Source organism: Scophthalmus maximus, chromosome 4, assembly GCF_022379125.1.
Source record: "Scophthalmus maximus strain ysfricsl-2021 chromosome 4, ASM2237912v1, whole genome shotgun sequence".
NCBI classification, from domain to species: domain Eukaryota; kingdom Metazoa; phylum Chordata; class Actinopteri; order Pleuronectiformes; family Scophthalmidae; genus Scophthalmus; species Scophthalmus maximus.
The window spans coordinates 18021023-18039243 of record NC_061518.1 but is presented as its reverse complement, the minus strand read 5'-3'; the positions used below and the strand labels follow the sequence as shown (position 1 = coordinate 18039243).

Here is an 18221-nt window from a genome sequence, read left to right as displayed (position 1 = left end):
CTGTGTGATTTATTTGTTGTATTATTTCTGCTTATTTGGCTCGTGGGACTTCACAATGACCCACGTCAGCAGTAGATGAGTCAGCGAGCTGTTTGATTGGCGTGTTGGGTGTAAACTTCTCTTCTACTCCTCTCTGAGTGACACCTAATACATTTTTCATCGACCTCCCCCCTCTCCTTATTATTATTATTTCGTCCTATAGTTGCTATGACGACGAGGGTGGTGTCCGTAAAACTTGAGTCATATTCTGAAAATCCCACTCCGCGCAGACCACGCCCCCACTTCCGCCCAGGAAGTATTATATCAAAAGTCGATCAAGGGGAGAGAAGAAGCAAATAGCTACTTGAATAACGCCTGGCCAGAACAAACTGATCACTTTTAAATGTGTGTTGTCTTGTTTTCATTCTAACTGAAGCTGGAGAAGAACAAATCCACAGGTGGAAACATGCAGCACTACAACGAGGCGATCAAGGACTTTGTGGAGAGCCATGCTGCCGGGCTCACGTTCGCCTTTGTCGCAGGTAAACTGATTCTTTAACTGTAATGATCCTGTGTGAAGGGACATCTTCTCTTGTTCCCTGATGAGTAAACTGTCACTACTGAGAATGTACAGCTGGAAGACACCAGTCGACCCATCACACTGACAGACTGTGTGGGATCAGTGTGACATGTGATCCATCATGGCAGGAACACTGTTGGTCAATGTAAGTCTGGGAATATGTGGAAGTGGAACATGTGTTTGAATCTGCGTGTTGTTTTTTTTAGTAAATAGTTATCTCTCAAAAGTGTGAGGAAATCCATACAAGGAAAAGTGTAAATGGAAAAAACCCACAATGATAACCACTGGTTCAATGTTAATATTTTGTGTCAACGTCTGTTTCTTCTCAGGCGCTGGCGTGTTGGCCTTGCGTAGGTGGATGGGTGGGAGGGTGTGCAGGAGCAAGGTCAGGCTGGACGGGAAAACAGTCCTGATCACAGGCGCCAACACTGGCATTGGGAAGGAGACGGCCCTGGACATGGCCCAGCGAGGTGAGACCCTCATGAATGTTTATCACCGTCTGAGAGTGCTGTTTGCTGCTGTTCTTTCGCAGAACTTTGTCATTAACTGAATACATGTTAGCGCTGTTCTCTGATATCGCGACTACTTGCACTCGTACTATTTGGAAATCTGAAAATGCATTGAGGTTGTGTTTTTATGTTTCCGTCAAGGGGCCAGGGTGATCCTCGCCTGCAGGGACATGACCAGAGCCTGCATGGCCGCTGACGACATCCGACAGAAGAGCGGGAACGGCAACGTGGTGGTGAAGAAACTGGACCTGTCCTCGCTGCAGTCTGTCAGAGACCTGGCCAAGGACATCCAGGAGAATGAGGAACACTTAGACATCCTCATCAACAATGCAGGTATTTGGCCTTTGCCAAACAACATGAACAACATACAGAGACACGTGTGGAAATTTCTAATGGAGGGCAGTGTAAGTGAGTAGAATCAAGAGTTCAGTTGAATACAAAAAGGCCTGTCACATGCGCCAGACGGTGCAGATCAGATAATCACAGTAGTAGTTTTGGACAAATGTTTTTAATTTAAATGGCCTACAATTCATTAACCCTATTGTCCAACATTTGGTTAGTTTTGAAGCGATGGTGGAGCTACAAAGGTGTTTTCCTTTTCTTTTAGGTATCATGATGTGTCCTAAGTGGATGACGAAGGACGGCTTTGAAATGCAGTTTGGTGTCAACCACCTGGGACATTTCCTCCTCACCAACTGTCTCCTTGACCTGCTGAAGAAGTCGACTCCAAGTCGCATCATCATCGTCTCCAGCCTGGCACACGAGAAAGGTGAAGGGCAGTGTGCGGCCATTTCAGTGCATCGCAGCGGCTTCATTCAACACATCTGCGATTCGGAAGTCAAACAGTGACGCACACAATACATATCTTGTGGGAGCAAGTTGATATCTGCATAGTAAAGGCACAATTGGATTACGCTTTAAACTTTAAAAGTTGCTTTTAAGAGTTTGTTATTTTCTCAAATGATTTTTAAGACGAAGATCACAAAGTTTTTTTACCTTGTGCTCACAAGATATTTATTTTGTGGGAACAAGTTATTACCTTGTACGCACAAGGTGATACCTTTAAAAATGAAAAATATCATACCCGGGACTTTAGGGGCTCCGTACATTATCAGCTCTGGTTTTCAGAATCAAATTCCTACTCTGGATTGTTTCTTGCAGGTCAGATTCACTTTGATGACATCAACCTGGACAAAGACTACACACCTGATAAGAGCTACCGCCAAAGCAAACTGGCCAATGTGCTCTTCGGCAGAGAGCTGGCTGCGAGACTGCAAGGTAGCGTATAATGCAGCCTCCGTCCCATCAATACAGTGTTGTTCATCATGTATGTTATCGTTGACCAGATAAAGAACAGGTAAAGGAGGACCCACCCCCCCAAGTTTTCCCACTTTAACATTTCATGTATTTGAACTAATATGTGATCTGATGGATCCCTCTCATCAGGCACCGGTGTGACAGTGTGCAGCCTCCACCCTGGGGTCATCCGCACAGAGTTGGGCCGCCACTTTTTCCCCACTTTAGCCCTGTGGAAGAGGATCATAGCAATGCCACTTATGATGCTGATCAAAAGTCCCTGGGAAGGAGCCCAGACCACCATCTACTGCGCCGTGGACGAGAGCTTGGCAAACACCAGCGGCCTCTACTACAGGCAAGTACAGCTGCAATAAAACTCACATGACCGTACACATACATTTAATCAATCAGAGGTGACAACTGCAGGGATTACAGTTCACCGACACAGATTTCTGTTAAATTTCAATAAACCATGTTAAAGATCTGTGTTGATTAACAAAAAAATAATAAAGACAAGATTTTCACTTTGGAAGACAAAACCTAAAACTGGCGTCCCAGAACATTATCCATCTCCTCGTCGTGATTTGTTTCACAGGTGTTTCGTCTCATGTCAGGTTATGTCTGGGAAATCACTGCTGAAAAAGAATCGACCCGCTACATTCACTCACTGCTCTTTTCAATTTACCGCCTTTCTGAAATAACATAGAAAAAACAACTATTGGTTTTATGGTTGCAGTTTGTGAGATTATGTTAAAAGAAAAGGTAAAACCTAAGGTGAATGTTTTCACTGTTAATATATGTAAATTGAGATTTGTATGTTGTATAGCTGTGAATTCAATAGGGAACAATCCATATAAATAGCTTAAGTTGAGGCTACTTGGGTTAGTTCAAGTTTTATTTTATAGATTACATTATCTAAGTTTAAGGGATTAAAGTTGTCAGTTCACCAGCTTGTTGTCATTGGCTGATAAGTTGTATTTCTGTTCATTGTGCTTAGAACAATAGACTCTGCTCATGTAGGTTCTAAAACGAATTTATATTTTTGGCAGAATGTCTGCGTATAACAGCAAACACCAAGTGTAGAGCTGAGAAGTGTCTGTAGAAGGAGGTTATACAGAGTGAACTTCAAATCATGACGAATCACTGACATTTAGAGATCTTCTTGTCCGCCCCCTTTTTTTTTTACCTTTTCTGCCGTACAGTGACTGCGCCCCCAGAACGGCGGCACCGCAGGCCCTGGATGACGCCGCAGCCAAGAAGCTGTGGGACCTCAGTGCCTCCATGGTCGGTCTGGCTTAAACACATCATCAGCCTGTCATGCTTTTATCAGCTCTTCCTCCTGCTGGAGGCAGAGGCCCTGTTTGCATGGGTAAATAAAGAGCATTGATTCATTTCATTATTTGCTATGCGTTAGGGCATTATCAAGATTTATTTACCAGTAGATGAGGAGTACAAAATGTACACACTATTTTATCTCACACTCCTGTCAGTTGATTGATTATGAAATGTAGGTGCAAAGCTTTATCTTTATATTACAGTATGCATATACTGCACACTTAATAATTTGTGCTGTTTGCTCCTATATCTGTCGCAAAATGAGATTATACTTGTTTTATTGAATCTACTGTTTTGGCTGATTGTAATTTTACGTTATACAATTAACTGGATTGAGATGCTTACACTGCTTGTGGACCAATCAGGCTGCAGATTCCTGGAGACTTTCAACGCTTCAAACTGCTGCATTTATTCATGGAATCTCACAACAATTACCAACATGTAGTCAGACGATTACACCGTTTCTGTTACAACCTCAATGCAGAAACACAAACACATGTCAAGCAATGCTACAATTTCCTAAACACTACAAGGGAAGGAGGACGAGAGCCGTGTGTGTCCAGGCTGTAGGGGAAAGACTTTGTTGAGGTCGTCCTGAATGTTGCCTCAACGGCCGGGAAGGAGAGAGGATCATGTGTAGAGAGGGAGTAGATCCAGTTGACTTGTCACGTTATTGGTGTGTGTGTGTGTGTGTGTGTGTGTGTGTGTGTGTGTGTGTGTGTGTGTGTGTGTGTGTGTGTGTGTGTGTGTGTGTGTGTGTGTGTGTGTGTGTGTGTGTGTGTGTGTGTGTGTGTGTGTGTGTGTGTGTGTGTGTGTGTGCGTGTGTGTGTGCGTGTGCGCGCGCGTTCGCGTTCGCGTGCGCTTTTTCTTTATTTATGGTGGATGCTGAATCATGACGAAGTATTTCTGGTGTTGTGTTACCTCTGAGATGATGATTAAATTGTGTGTGTGTGCGCGACACTTTGACAAAGTGTACAACAGGTTGGCAACCGCAATGTAATGCTTTTGGCAATAAATGTCCAATTTAAAATTGATTTTCCTCTGGCAGTTATTATTATTATTTGATATGTGGTATATTTGGGAAAGATGACAAGCTGCAAATGAGGAATAATATCAACGAGGATTTATTGATATTGAGACTCACTTCACCACGTATCAGAAGGTCAAGATTTGTTGAAAATGTTGAATGTGATCCCGTCTTGTGTTTGAGAGGAAGCTCTGTTATTGAGTTTTTCTCAGAGCTCGGTTAAATGAAGATGTAATGGGATGTAAATTGTAATAAAGTTGGAAATGCGCAGGCGTTTATAAAAAGCCAAACGTCCCTCAGGTATACCACTTTTTAAAAGAAGTGTTTCAAGTTACAGCAACAGTTTTTTTTTTATTATCTCTCAGTTTGACATTGACCTATCAGTTTGTATCAGCGCGTGTACACGTTTATAGAACATAGAGAATGAGAGAAATATTCTTCTCAGAGTGTAGAAAAGTTTGTTGGTGTGAAATTCACTCACCTAAACTCTTTGTTCCAGTTGCCTCGTCCTCGGTGTACAGTTAATGGATTGTGTTAGTCATGCTGTGTCGTGTCAGGGTGTCTGAGTTCACTTTGACCCCGCTGCTCTCGAAATGCTCAAACCAGATTGTGCCCTTTCTGATGGAATGCATCACTTTGCCTTAAGTCGCACCTGTCAGACGCGGCTGTATGTCTGGGAAACATGAATTAATGATTCAATAAATATCCCACTGTCTCGCAATTTGCGCAACAGAAAATCAAAATTAAACGTCAGTCCTTCGATTTAAAGAACAACTTAAATTATCCAGGAATTATTTCAGAGCATTTAATTATAGACAAATCATCAGTTTACAATGCAATCGAAATGTTAGTGCAGATAGTTTGCACGAGCCCCTTAGTTTCTAGTTGCACCTGAAAATATTCACATAAAAAAAAGCTCTTACTTTCTTCACAATTTCTACATCTTAAAAAGCAAAATGACTTGCAATACTATTCAACTGTCCAACAATCAATTTATACTTTCAAAGTAAACGAGTAACAGCCTCAACATGGTCACAAATGAAATACTGGAATGACTGAATCGCCCCAGAGGCTTTCTGACTCAGACGTTGTCTCTGCAGTATCTGTAGGTAATGTCATGCACATGCCCTTATCAGTTCTCCGTCCAACGGATGCAGAATCTATAGCTGGGCTGGAAAAGTGATAAGGAGATGTGAGCGACCACAGTACGGCATCAACTTTTTAATCTCTGTCCAACAGTGATTTGAGTAGAGGGGGTTTAAAAAGTCCCCGACCAAGGGCAGCGTGAGTCTCTGCCATCCCTTTCTTCAAAGACCTGGCCCTTAGAGCGGAGTTCCGGAGGCCGGAACAGATGAGATCTGTTGCCGCATTTCCATCTTTCAGCCACACGAAAAGCAAATCTGTTAGGGAAAAGAAAAGAAAAGAAAAAGTTCCCGTCCGTCTCTCTCTGCCATCTCTGCAGGCTGAAAACCGCCCCGGATCCTTACGCAGCGAGGAACTAGTTAAGCCTGAGCTAGTCAAAGTGGGTTCCTGCAGCAGTAGCCCTTCGCCGTTTGACTGCTGACAACCTTTTGAGACACACCCCATTGATGAGTTTTATTTCACTGCAGCCCCGCCTGGCTCAGAGGGATTTCATGGCTGCCATTGGTTCATGTTCAGAGCTCGCCATACCTGCCCCCTGGCTCCCGTGGACAGGAGCCAAATAGTTCCTTCAGCTGTCCATCACGGGGAGATCAGCCAGTGGGATGAGAGAGGCCAGGCTTGGTCGGCGTGTTCCCCACAGGTGTGGCTGAGAAGCACATTCCAATATGTACATACCTGTCAGGCCCTCTGGTATTCAGCTGCTCCTAGAAAGTGAGACCTCTGTTGACCACTCGCGCCCCCCTTTCCTCCTCGTGGGGCCCACGCCGAGGGAGGAGGACACAGCTCCTGTTTCACTGCACAAATAAGCATGCGTTTGTGTGCGCATCTTTAATTCTATCTGAGATTATTCCACTCTCGTGGTGTCTCATTTAAGATCAAACCCTTTGGAGGCCACTGTGCACAAGGAAACGTGTATGTAACCGATGACAAAGGACAGAGAAGCCTTGCTTTTGTGCCCCCGAGGCTGTTTGGAGTGCAAACACAGGGGACTTACTACAAACAACATTTCACAGGCGGATCTTCAATTGTGAAACTATGGGAACATAATATGGTGATTAAAGGCAGCGCCGTGTTTGTACAAATCTTCATTCAAGAATTCAAGAATCACGCACTGCCACGCTTTGTATCTCATTATACGCCCTGTTATATGTGGAGGCGCCTGGTGTACAGGTGCAGGCAGAGGCATGTGCTTCCTCCCCTTCATCCAGCAAACGACATCAGATCATCTGCGCCTGTGTTCTCGCCGTGGAGGTCACCAAGCCTCGACGAGGCGGTGTGTGTGAAGTGGAGAATGGTGCTGTCTGCCACTCTGGTGTGAAGGCTTCTCTCTCTCTCTCTCTCTCTCTCTTTATTTCACATGTAAGCCATTTTCCTTTTGGTCTGTCTCCCTCTTCCTCCTCTGTCTCCATCTCTTAGTTTCTCTCCCTCAGTCAGAGTACAGGCACGAACAGTGTGCGCCTCGGGCAGGTGTGGGAATGCAGGTTTGCAGCATTCATGGGCCTTGAGCAGAGCAGAGCTCATGTGGTGATTACCTTCGGACGAGTCTGTGCTTGTGTTGAGCTGAATCAGAGCAGCCACAGTGACTAAGCTTCTCTGCGTTGCCAGGTATTTACAGTTGAAGTTCTCATCAAACAATGCTGACGCCGGTTTCACTGGTGTAAATGAGCCACTTCCAAAATTCCTCAACTCAGAAAAAAGGTCTGTTTCCCTGTGTCTTCACGCAGATATTATTACTAATGTTTAATGTTTAAAGGGGGTTTAGCATCAAAATCTTGTAAACGATGCTGCTACAACAATTGATATTTATGATAATAATAATTTTAATCCCACAATATTTTTCTCCTGATCATAGTCATGCTTCACAAGTGATACAGGAGTTAAGGAACAAAGAATATTGAATGTGAAGCAGCTGTTGCTTTCTCACAGACAGCAGTTGGAATTGACAAAATTAATGAATGCGTTTGATAAAAGTACATAGGTTAAAACCAACACCACCGATGTTGTTATCACTCTTGAGAAAGCAGCGTGAAGAAGCAGCAAGAAACCAGGGAGCTACCCTGTCGCATCCACAGCTAGTAACAGAGGGATCTGCATTACATGTATGTTACAAAAATATAACGACATGTTCAATGTTGTCTTCCATCCTTTTCTGTGTCACATTCACGTGGCACTGTGGCAAAAGAAGCGGCGAGAATCTGTCAACCGTGCTCTGAATTTATTTTGCATTGTAGTGCTGATGTCAAAAGAATGAGAATGGAAACAGCCATTGAAAGTGCAGCATAGTGAAAGATAATATAAATAAAAAGATAATATATGATGAATTTTTAATCTTAACCAAACATGAGGTGGCTACACCTGCTGTGTAGTTTAATGCAATCCACTTTACTAGCATTGCAATGAACATTTCATTTGACTTAAAATATGCAGTTTTAGTTGTGACTGTGTCAGAGTCACGTTATCTGCATTACAATGTAAGGTGTTCCTTTTATTTTAGCCTCCCGCCTACATTTCCTTTTAACTCTTTTAATCTATGATTATTTTATTTTTTTACACATACAGCAGTGAGGTCTGTGGGTCTCTCAAACAATATGTAAGTAAAGCCACGTAAAGAAAACACAACAATCAGTGGCGAATTGACTTCAGTGAGCGGTCGTACCAGTGGGACATAACGGATGTGGCTGGCACTGGACTATAATGGAGGGGAAAAACGGAAGAAATATTCTGGGTCATAATTATTAATCACTAACTGTTAATGTTACTCGTCCAATAACACAATTCAGTACACAGACCTATAAAAACAAGCCAATGAGCTAATACTGTTGTATTGAATAACTGTCCGCTGCTCTCATGATTCTGGTTGTTGTTGTGGGAAGAGAAAGAGAGGGCGGATCAGGATCAGTGGGTGTCTGTAAGAATTCCTGGGCCCGGACGGGGAGGAGGGTTTTTCAGTTGATAGTTGTCCGGGCCCCGAGGCTGCGTTCTGTCGCCATGGATAAAGACACTGTCAAGTGAACACACACAGACAACAGGGCGGTGCTGAGTCAGCTGTCCGCCTGGTTTAGCACATGCTGCGCTGCCTTGGACTCTTCATCGCACGGTTCCCACCAGTTCCTCAAGTCAGGTGTCACAGCTGTGTGATTATTTAGACTGATGATTTATATCTTTTTTGGGAATGCATTACACCTTTACAGGCACAATTGAAAAAGTGCATTTCAAAATGCCTCAAACTCGACTTTGATCAAGTCAAATTACCAAAACTCTATCTATCTGTCTATCGAACTATCTGTCTATCTCAAATCAGATGATCATGTATATGCTTTGCAAAGGAACAATTCTGCTTCTACAATTTATTCATTTGATACTGACATGCCGACCTATGATCTCTGTGATTTCGATGTTTGCTTTAAATGGAATGCGATGCCATGAAGGGATAGTGTGTCTCATGTGGTGCTTAAACATCTCATATTTCATGATATATAAAAAAAAACATCAACATAGTTTATTTTCTTATTGAGCTTGTGAATTAAAAAAATAGCACGCTGCTATTTACTTGAATATTTGCTGTTTTCCCCTATATACTCTCCACTCCATTTGGTTTCATGCAGTCCTCTTCCGCATGGCTTGACATTCTGCTCTTGATGTTTTGTGATGTCTTAGCACATCATCGGGAGAGGATGGGCCGCAGCCATCTCTGCCGGCATTGTTGTCGATTATTTAGTTGAGTTGCTCTCGTCAGTGTGAAAGTCTGGCGCTAACCAAACAGGCATCGGCCTCTCTTTATCCAGTTCCGGGGGGATTTGCGGGAACATCAGACCCCGGGGTCACTCATGTGGACCAGAGGAGATCTGCTAAAGCATCTTCTGTCCCTCGCTGGGATTAGAGCGGACACATTCCAGGCCCCTCTGCTCCGTGGCTCCCACCACTGCACTGGTCACGTGTGCATGAAAGACCATGTGCGCATTCACACATGAACATATATACGATATATAATCATGTAGTCAGAGACAGACACACTCAATAATGATAAGTTCTATTTGACTCACTCTGAAAGTCCGCCATAGGTCACAGCAAATCTAAATAGTGACGATAATATGACAACACTGCTGTAGTGTTCCCAACAAACCTCTTGTGTAACACATCAAACTCTGCAAGTCCACACGCTTCCATCTAAATGAAACACTCATGTTCTACGTCTACACTCTGATAAATAGATTGTTTAAATTACTACTCAAAACATATTAATGTAATAGATCAATATGCTTTGGACGCACACAGACACAGACAAATTACACACACAGTTAAAACACAAATGTCAAGAAGTTGTATGTCATGACACAAAAACTGACTGATGAAGTAGTGTAAATGTGAAAATAGGCTACAATCTCAATCACGGACCTGCCCATAATTCCCAACCACAGAACTCTTCATAACTTTTTAACTTCAAATGCTGGCTACATGAGGACATACGATGTCGTCCGCACATCACACGCGATGTTAGGCCTGGCCAGGAAGCGGGGGAAGTAGCTACCCCCTGGCCTGTCGAATCCTCCCCTGGATGCTCTCCAGTGGAATGTCCCCGCATGCCTCCTCCAGCGCCGCAGTAGATTTTACCACTCACAAAGATTCCCGTCACACACATTTGCTGTGTAATTGTTGCACCTGGAGAATTTGTCAGTTGAGGTTCAGAAACGAGGGAATCACACGCTACACTTTTGAGAACTCATCGTTCGTTCGGTAACTAAAATGGTCATAAGTTCAGTTTTAGTGACCTTTAGTCAAAAGAAGTGTGACATAGAGCAAGAAATCATCTGATGAAATCCTGCAAGTAGGCGACGTAAAGCAAGGCTCGAGAACAGGAACAGCAAGATGAAATTCAGCCATTGTTATCAAAATTGTTAGTGGACCAGTGTGGTTGATTTAGTGACATCTAGTGGTGAGGTTGCACCCTGCAACCAACTAAATGGAGCCTGGAGGTCGGACATCCACTGTGGTCTTTAGGGAATGTAAAAACACAAAAGACCCTCTGCAGAACCAGTATTTTTCCATTCAGGGCAACTAGAAACACAACGGTTCTTAATTCCAGATGATTATACACAAATGAAAACATGACGATGAATATCATATTCCATTCTGACAATAAATCTCTTACACAATCCTACAAATGATGCTTAAAACCAATCATGTGCTTTTTCTTCTGTGATGTCCAACTGTCACTAGTGAAGAATGCTCTTTCTTTCATAATTTAAAATCCTTGCCATCCCTTTGTGTATATATATTACATAACAATACAATGCAGTATAAAACAAGACAAGGTTAAACAAGGAATACAAGTTGTACAACATGCACGCAATCAGACGAACCACAAGATATTTGGCTGACATTCTTCAGAGGCTTTATTGAGACAGTTGGGTCTTAAATATTTTACCTGCCACCATCAATTGCTAAAGGGAGGGATAGCAATTAGTGTTTAAAAGATTATTATTTAGATTGTCACTGGCCTTTCAACTCACCCTTCATGTAACATTGCTTCTGTGAAAATTTGGGCACATGCTTCAGATGCGATAATAACATAGTGCTCATTTTAAATGTGTGCAGCTCCATGTCCATAGTTTTCTGTCACAGGAACACAGGATGCTTTCCTTCAGCAAATCCTCAAACATACCTCTGCAGTTATGTAAATGTGGGAGCAAAACCATAAAAACTGACAGCACATGCCAAAAGCGACACGCTGCCGAACGTTTGTGCAGTTTAAATCGTCGGTCAATCAATAAATGCGCATTAATCACTCCCAGAACAGAGCAGTGGTGTGTGGTTGTGAAAAGCCTGCGAGCATCCTTTCATTACACAGCTGTGATACGGTGGCGGGTCTCAAATTCTAAAATTAGAGTCAGCATCAGCAGCATTCACAACATAACCTGGAGTTCATAAAAATAAACTCCCTGAGGAAATAGGGGGGAGAAAATCCTGTAAATTAAGAAATACACGTCTCAAAAAAATATAAAATGAATTCCAAGTTGTTTGGCAGGACAACTGATGCGGTAGTTGATTGCCTCTTTTGACCTGTGAACTTGTATGCATTTCTTAATACAATGGTTCTTAGTCACACAGTCTCCAAACTAAACCTTAGTTTCTTAATTCATTTGGAAGAAGAGCAGTGAAAATGGTCTCAAATAAAACCAGGGCTTCTGGAAACATTTGGGTGTAAGCCACTGCAACACATGGGGAAATAATATGTTCACCGACTGGTGCTGCAATAAAAAACCTAGATATGATTGTGGCCCTGTAATGTTCAGGTAAATAAAAAGAACAGCCTTGTGTTGCTGCGTGAGAGAACCGACACTACGCGAGCTTCAGTTCTAAGCACGAAGAAAGTCCTCTGATAGCGATGGACTTTGAGCGTGAGCTTGTTAACCTTGCGGGGACCTGGACAGATGAGAGGCAACACGGCGGAGCTTCCGGAGCCGCTGCTGTTGTTGTGCCGTGTTACACCCCTGCTGCTCACTGAAGGGTGAAATGTGATCATGGAGGGCTGCCAGCACACATCAGGCCCTGGCAGTTGAGATGGCAAGCCCAGTGAACTGCGGCCCTGACAAACCTGGACTGTCACCGGCAGCCTCTGAACACTAGAGGGCAAGCGCTGCCTTCGACTGGACGCTGCCAGTGTCTGAGTGAGGATGGATACTGTCTGCCCTCGGACAACACACAATCACACATGTCGGCAAAGATCACTCTGGTGACAGAGATCAGAGGCCGACATGTCAGCATCACATGAACAAATGGTAGGAGCAGAATAGTTCCTTTGCAAAGCTTATAAATGATCATCTGATTTGAGATAGATGTAATTTGACTCAACTATCAAAACTGCTGCTGTTTAACTTTCTCCAATTCATCTTATTTATAATTCACCACCTTTAAAACAAATCTCTAGTCAAACTCTGGGGGTTCAAAAAGTTCAGAAATAGACTCAGGTCTTTGCCTCATTGACATCATCAGGTACTTCACATGTATCCCCAGCTGCAGTTGCACCAAAACTGCTCCGTTTTCTTCATGAGTCATACCTGTTGATCTGCTGATCCTTCACATGTAGCGGGCTGAGTGAAGGAGGCAGTCATTTGCAAGTAGCTGTCTTTATTTGTGTTGTTACTATTTCGACATAGATGTATCTCAGCTAAGACAATGTCCTGTCAAATGGATTTAAAGCTTTAAGGTTGTTATTTGCCAGTGAATAGTTTTCATCCTCATCGCAAAATGAATTATAGTACATGTGGTGCTCAGTATAGCTTTTTCAATTCAGTCTCTCTATAGAAAAAAAATAGCCTGAGGGAGGAGAGTGGGATAATGTAATTAGCTCTAAATTAGTTTCTCCGTCCAGTGTAAAAATAACTTTTGTAACTACTTTTAAGAATTTATTAATTAGAATAAGTTATATGAAGAAACAGGAGCTAATAATGTTTGTTTATTGCAAATTTCGCTCTGGACAATTTAATATTTAATAAGCGCGACCATTTTCTTCTCTTCCCTCGGCTCAGGATGGCAAATAAATCTCTTGTTTGTCTGCTGACTATCTCTCGATTTAAAACAAGGTGCACAGGTCAGACTATCTATTCCTCCAGTTCCGGCGACCCTCAGTACTGTGCCTATTCCTGTTCGTCAGTGTGTCCACGCTCTGTTGTGCACTGCAGGCGATGAGTGCCAGTTCTGCTGCAGTTTTGAAACTAAACGTGGCGTACTCTGGGAGGTTTATTAGCCCCCTCCCTCCCTCCCTTCCTCTCTCTTTCCTCAGGGCATGGCAAAGGCAACTGTGGAGAGACACTGCCACAAATAGACTCTCTAAATATGGAGGGCTTCAGTCAAGAGAGAATGCATGATCGAATTTTGGGCCTCTCCGCAAAAACAGCTTCTATAAAAGGAGCAAGACAGAGGAGAGTGTGTTGAGGGTTGGTAGCTGTCTGTACGTGTAGGTATGTGCCTGCTTCTACCTGTTTAAACTTAACACCTGTCCTCATGCAATTGCCTTAGTAAGTTTTACAATACCATACAACTTAATTAATCCCGTTGGCAATTAGGTTTAGGGCAAGTAAAAAACCAAAACAGGATGCAGACATACACTCACAAACATAAACAGTTTGCCCTTGTGGTACTTTTGTTTGCCCATATGTTCAGCTTTGATTCTGTCGCTGCATCCGTCTTAGATCTAACAACAAATAACTAAATAATGTGTCAAATACAGAATGTGTCTAATACATAATATACTGTATGTTGTAGAGCACTTGCAAAACCATATTGTGAATTGCTTGTAGAATCATGAGTGACAAAATGACAGCCAGGAAGTTTACTGGAAAAAAAAGGGGTAAAAAAGAGGCAATGCTCTGCCCAGCCTTTCTGTGAATGGAAAGAAAGAAACTGATGCAGATCCCTCGTACATGTCGCATCGATATAGTTGTAATGTCTCACTGACAGATGGAGAATTCTCAGGCTGTGAGATGATCACATGATGACCATATCATCATGATATATAAAAATAAAATGAATATAATTTGATCAAACGAATCTTGATATAAATTGCAATGGAGCAACAGCATGTACGTTGCACAAACAGTGTTATTGTATATAGATCTATTCCAAAATTGTGGGCTAAAAAACTGAATTGTTCAATCGTTGACATTTTGCAGTCACTGTGTGTTGCATGCACCTAACTTGGTGATGTCACAAGGTCGCATATATCATTAATGACGTGCCTCACTTCATACGAGATGATGTGTGTACAGGTCCAGGTCAGTGGACATGTATAGCTTTGCCAGAAGAACCCAATACTCTCTCTGTGTATATAAGGAACCAGTTACACCTTATTCGTTTCAAGTTATATTTGTGTTGGCCCGTGGGGCGCTATATAAACTGTGCATTTCCTTCTCTGTGTCTAGTTCCTCTCGAATGCTGAGAGCGAACACTGACCCAGTGCTGTATCAAAGTGAAACTTCTCCGTGATCTCAAGAATTAACTGTGACCCTCAAAAATGGACAGCACGCAGGGCTGCACAGGCACATAGTGGTATCACTTTTGGTGACAAAGAATGAGCTAAACTGGATCTAACTGGGCAAAATTTCCACCAACCACTGAGGGAAATATCTTAATGCTCCCCTTAATGCTTTACTATGTCCACCAGCTGGTTGGTGACATTAGTATGTTATTCCGTGCCGGGCACATGCTGTACAGTGGGTTTTCAAACTATTTTTTGAGAAAAGCTGCTTCCTGCAGCTGAAAACACCACCAGGAGAGCAGTGAAATAACCAGAACCAAAAGCAACAAGAGCTGAGCGATTGTGCCCCTATCTCGCAATGGTGAGGAATCCTTCAAACAGCTCTTGGCTACAGATCTGGATGTAGATCCCTCCCACAATGTTACCATTCACAAGACCAATCTTTGGTAGAAGTTCCATGCAAATCCGTCCATAAAGTTTTGAGTAATCCAGCTAACATACAAACAAACAAACAAACAGACGAACCAAACCGATCACATAACCTCTGTGGCGGAGGTAATAAGATGAAAGACATTACATAGAGAATTGCCGAGTCAGATGATAATTACTGCGACTTAATCAATGAGTGAACCATTTAACATACAAGTAATAATGTGATACACAGTCAATATTAGAATATTGATTTAAGTTGCTTCAAAACTCTGCATTTAGCTACAATCTCACACCTGAAGACACACACGTCTTTGCTATACATATTTCTTTTCTATGCGTTTTCCAGGAAATGTGACTGGGAAGGAGTTTTCGCCATACTTGACTCCTGCTGCGGTCGGAGCTTGAGTGACATAATGACATTTCAGCTGAACAGGGTAAAGGCCCTCTCTCCCTGTTGGTTCCTCACATGCTGCAATGCACCATGCTCCCCCGTAGTTTACCCTGTGAGCTGACTTTGAGTTTCAATGCACCGACGAGGCTTCACACAAGGAAGCAGCGAGAGTCGGTTAAAATCTACCACTCAGTCACATGTTTGATCTGGCCCAAAATATGATCAGCTGAAGACACTTCCACTCTGACTATATTATAATAATGAACACGTCTTCATGAGTCAGCCTCCTCCATCCCACAGCCAGAGCAGTGTTTGTGTGTGTGTGTGTTTGTGTGTGTGTGTGTGTGTGTGTGTGTGTATTAGAGGACAGTGTCTGTAAGTGTAAATGCGTGAATGTGAGCATGTTCATTAGCACGCGCTACCCCATGTATGTGTCCACGTGTCACAGCAGATGTTGCCCAAAGCCTGGCGCAGCGTCTCCAGTGATGTACTGTCCACTGACCTTCAGGAACATTTGAAGATGTCCTGTTTGTCAAGGACGGCGCATTTCTGTGGCTGATTATGATGCTTTGACTTTCATTAATATGTGTCACCTCCAGATCTGCTATATGGCATTTGCATGACATTTGCATACATCTCCGGACCAGCCGTTCCATGCTGCAGTGTGCGGCGCTTGTGGGAACGAAACCTGCTCAACAGGTAGGCAGATGCCACTCTGGCAGGGCTGCAGAGTGGAGGTTGGAGTGCAGCGGGAGGTTGAGGTTGAGAGGATAGAGAGGACAAATAGTAGTAATCAAACTTTCTTCTGTTTAACAATTGTTGCACATCACTGCTCAAAAAGAATAGAATCAGTTGCTTGCAATTCATCAAATTGCGTAACCTAACTAACTAAACAGCACACAATATGAAATTAGATGATATAATAGTAAAAGAACAATACGGCATGAATAGACACATTTTTTTATTTATCCATAATGTTGCATTTTCAGAGTCTTAACTCCTGTCTGACTTATTTTTTGTCTTTAATACGTGGATGAGGTCGGCGGTGGTGTTTGTTCCTTTGCGAGGCTAAAGCTTTCGGTCAGTTCTGGTGCTGCTCGGCCTGAGGATGCTGCAGCCAGGTGGTGACCCTGCATGCATTACCAGGCACACCGCAGAGTGCGTGGAGCTGCAGCCAAGTCCCAGAGTCTGAGAGCTGCCCACACTCTGCCACCGTCCTGGATGAGCCGTGTGGACACTGATAGAAAAACACTCAAAGAGAAATAAAAAAGCCAGTTTTTTGCAATGTATTATTGCCAGTTTATGAACATAGCACCACACCACAACAGGGATATGTATGAAGTGTGCTGATCTACGTAAATGTGCTCGCACCACGAATTAGCATTTCATCGACAAATGTCCGCTAGGCTGCTTCTCTAATCTAACAAGTCTTTGCATTACTTCAACATCCCCTACAGACTGACAGCATCTCTAATGGGTTCTGTCGTCAAACCATCACTGTCGCCGAACAGATGCAGATTGAGAGGACTCATGGTCTTCAGTCTCCAAACTGGTTGGCAGGTCTGGATTCACATACAACTCTGTGAAAAGTGTCCACAGCTTTGGCCTCAGGTCGAAGGTCAGCACGCACAGGTCAGTTTGCATATAAACCAAATCTGAAAAAATAATTCATTTCATTAAATTAAAGCTGCAGTATACAAACATCTATAATAAAGAATAGCCAGACATTTGTAGTTGGTGGAGACCAAAACAGAGCTAAAAGGAAAGTGCAACTCCAAATGAATGATAATGTTGCTGTTACTGCTGAAATAGTAAGTTTATAAGGCCATAATTTATCAGAGCTTTGAGACTGTCAGCTTGTCATTTAGTTTTTCTTCATCAAAATAGCCAAAACTGAAATTAGTTACAATCTCATTGACCCGCTTTCTGTTCCAGGGTTGTTAATGACTCACTCTGTGTTATGGACAGCTTAACATTTGATGTGCAGCAACCTAACAACCCAGACAAGATGCCTCTAAATCCAATTACACAATATGCCTAAAAACACCTACATCTGTGGGCTCCGCCCCATGAAAGCTGCTTTCTGATTGGCCACAGTTTCACGATTTTGAATTCCCTTCATGACCTTTGTCAAATGTCATCACCGCTCTGTCTCGCCAGTGTTCTGCGTCACTTTCCTTTTTATACCTTCTCTAATAGGAAGCCATAAAACTAATCTTTACTATCGCTGCCTTTCAGTGACGAGAATCACCAACTCATTACATCCCCTGTTTGAGGGGCTAAATATGGGATGTAAAGAGCTGAGCCTGGGGCGTCATGGTGGCTCTGTCGCCTAATGGCTGCATGTGATTAAATTCTAACTCATTCCACACTGTTGAATCTCTCTCCTTCCACTTTCCCGCCTCTCTACACTGTACCTGACACCAATGCATAAGGGAAAAGAAACCGAGAACTTTAGACACCTCTCCTCCGTAAAACAAAGGCCAAACAGCTGTTTGAATCTAGCAACGGGATCAGTCATATCTCACTCAGTTATGTCCTGTTGCCTCCCT

At 43.0% G+C, this 18221-nt stretch overlaps 1 protein-coding gene across 1 annotated transcript; it reads left to right on the top strand.

Moving 5' to 3' along the window:
- The first annotated feature begins 277 nt into the window (after positions 1-277).
- si:ch211-107o10.3 (uncharacterized protein LOC407663 homolog) lies at positions 278-4733 on the top strand. The gene is made up of 7 exons (XM_035627555.2): positions 278-521; positions 889-1029; positions 1210-1401; positions 1676-1837; positions 2230-2346; positions 2515-2719; positions 3567-4733. The coding sequence occupies exons 1-7, from the start codon at positions 446-448 to the stop codon at positions 3661-3663; spliced, it is 990 nt and encodes a 329-aa protein (XP_035483448.1). The 5' UTR covers positions 278-445; the 3' UTR covers positions 3664-4733.
- The last annotated feature ends 13488 nt before the right edge of the window (positions 4734-18221 follow it).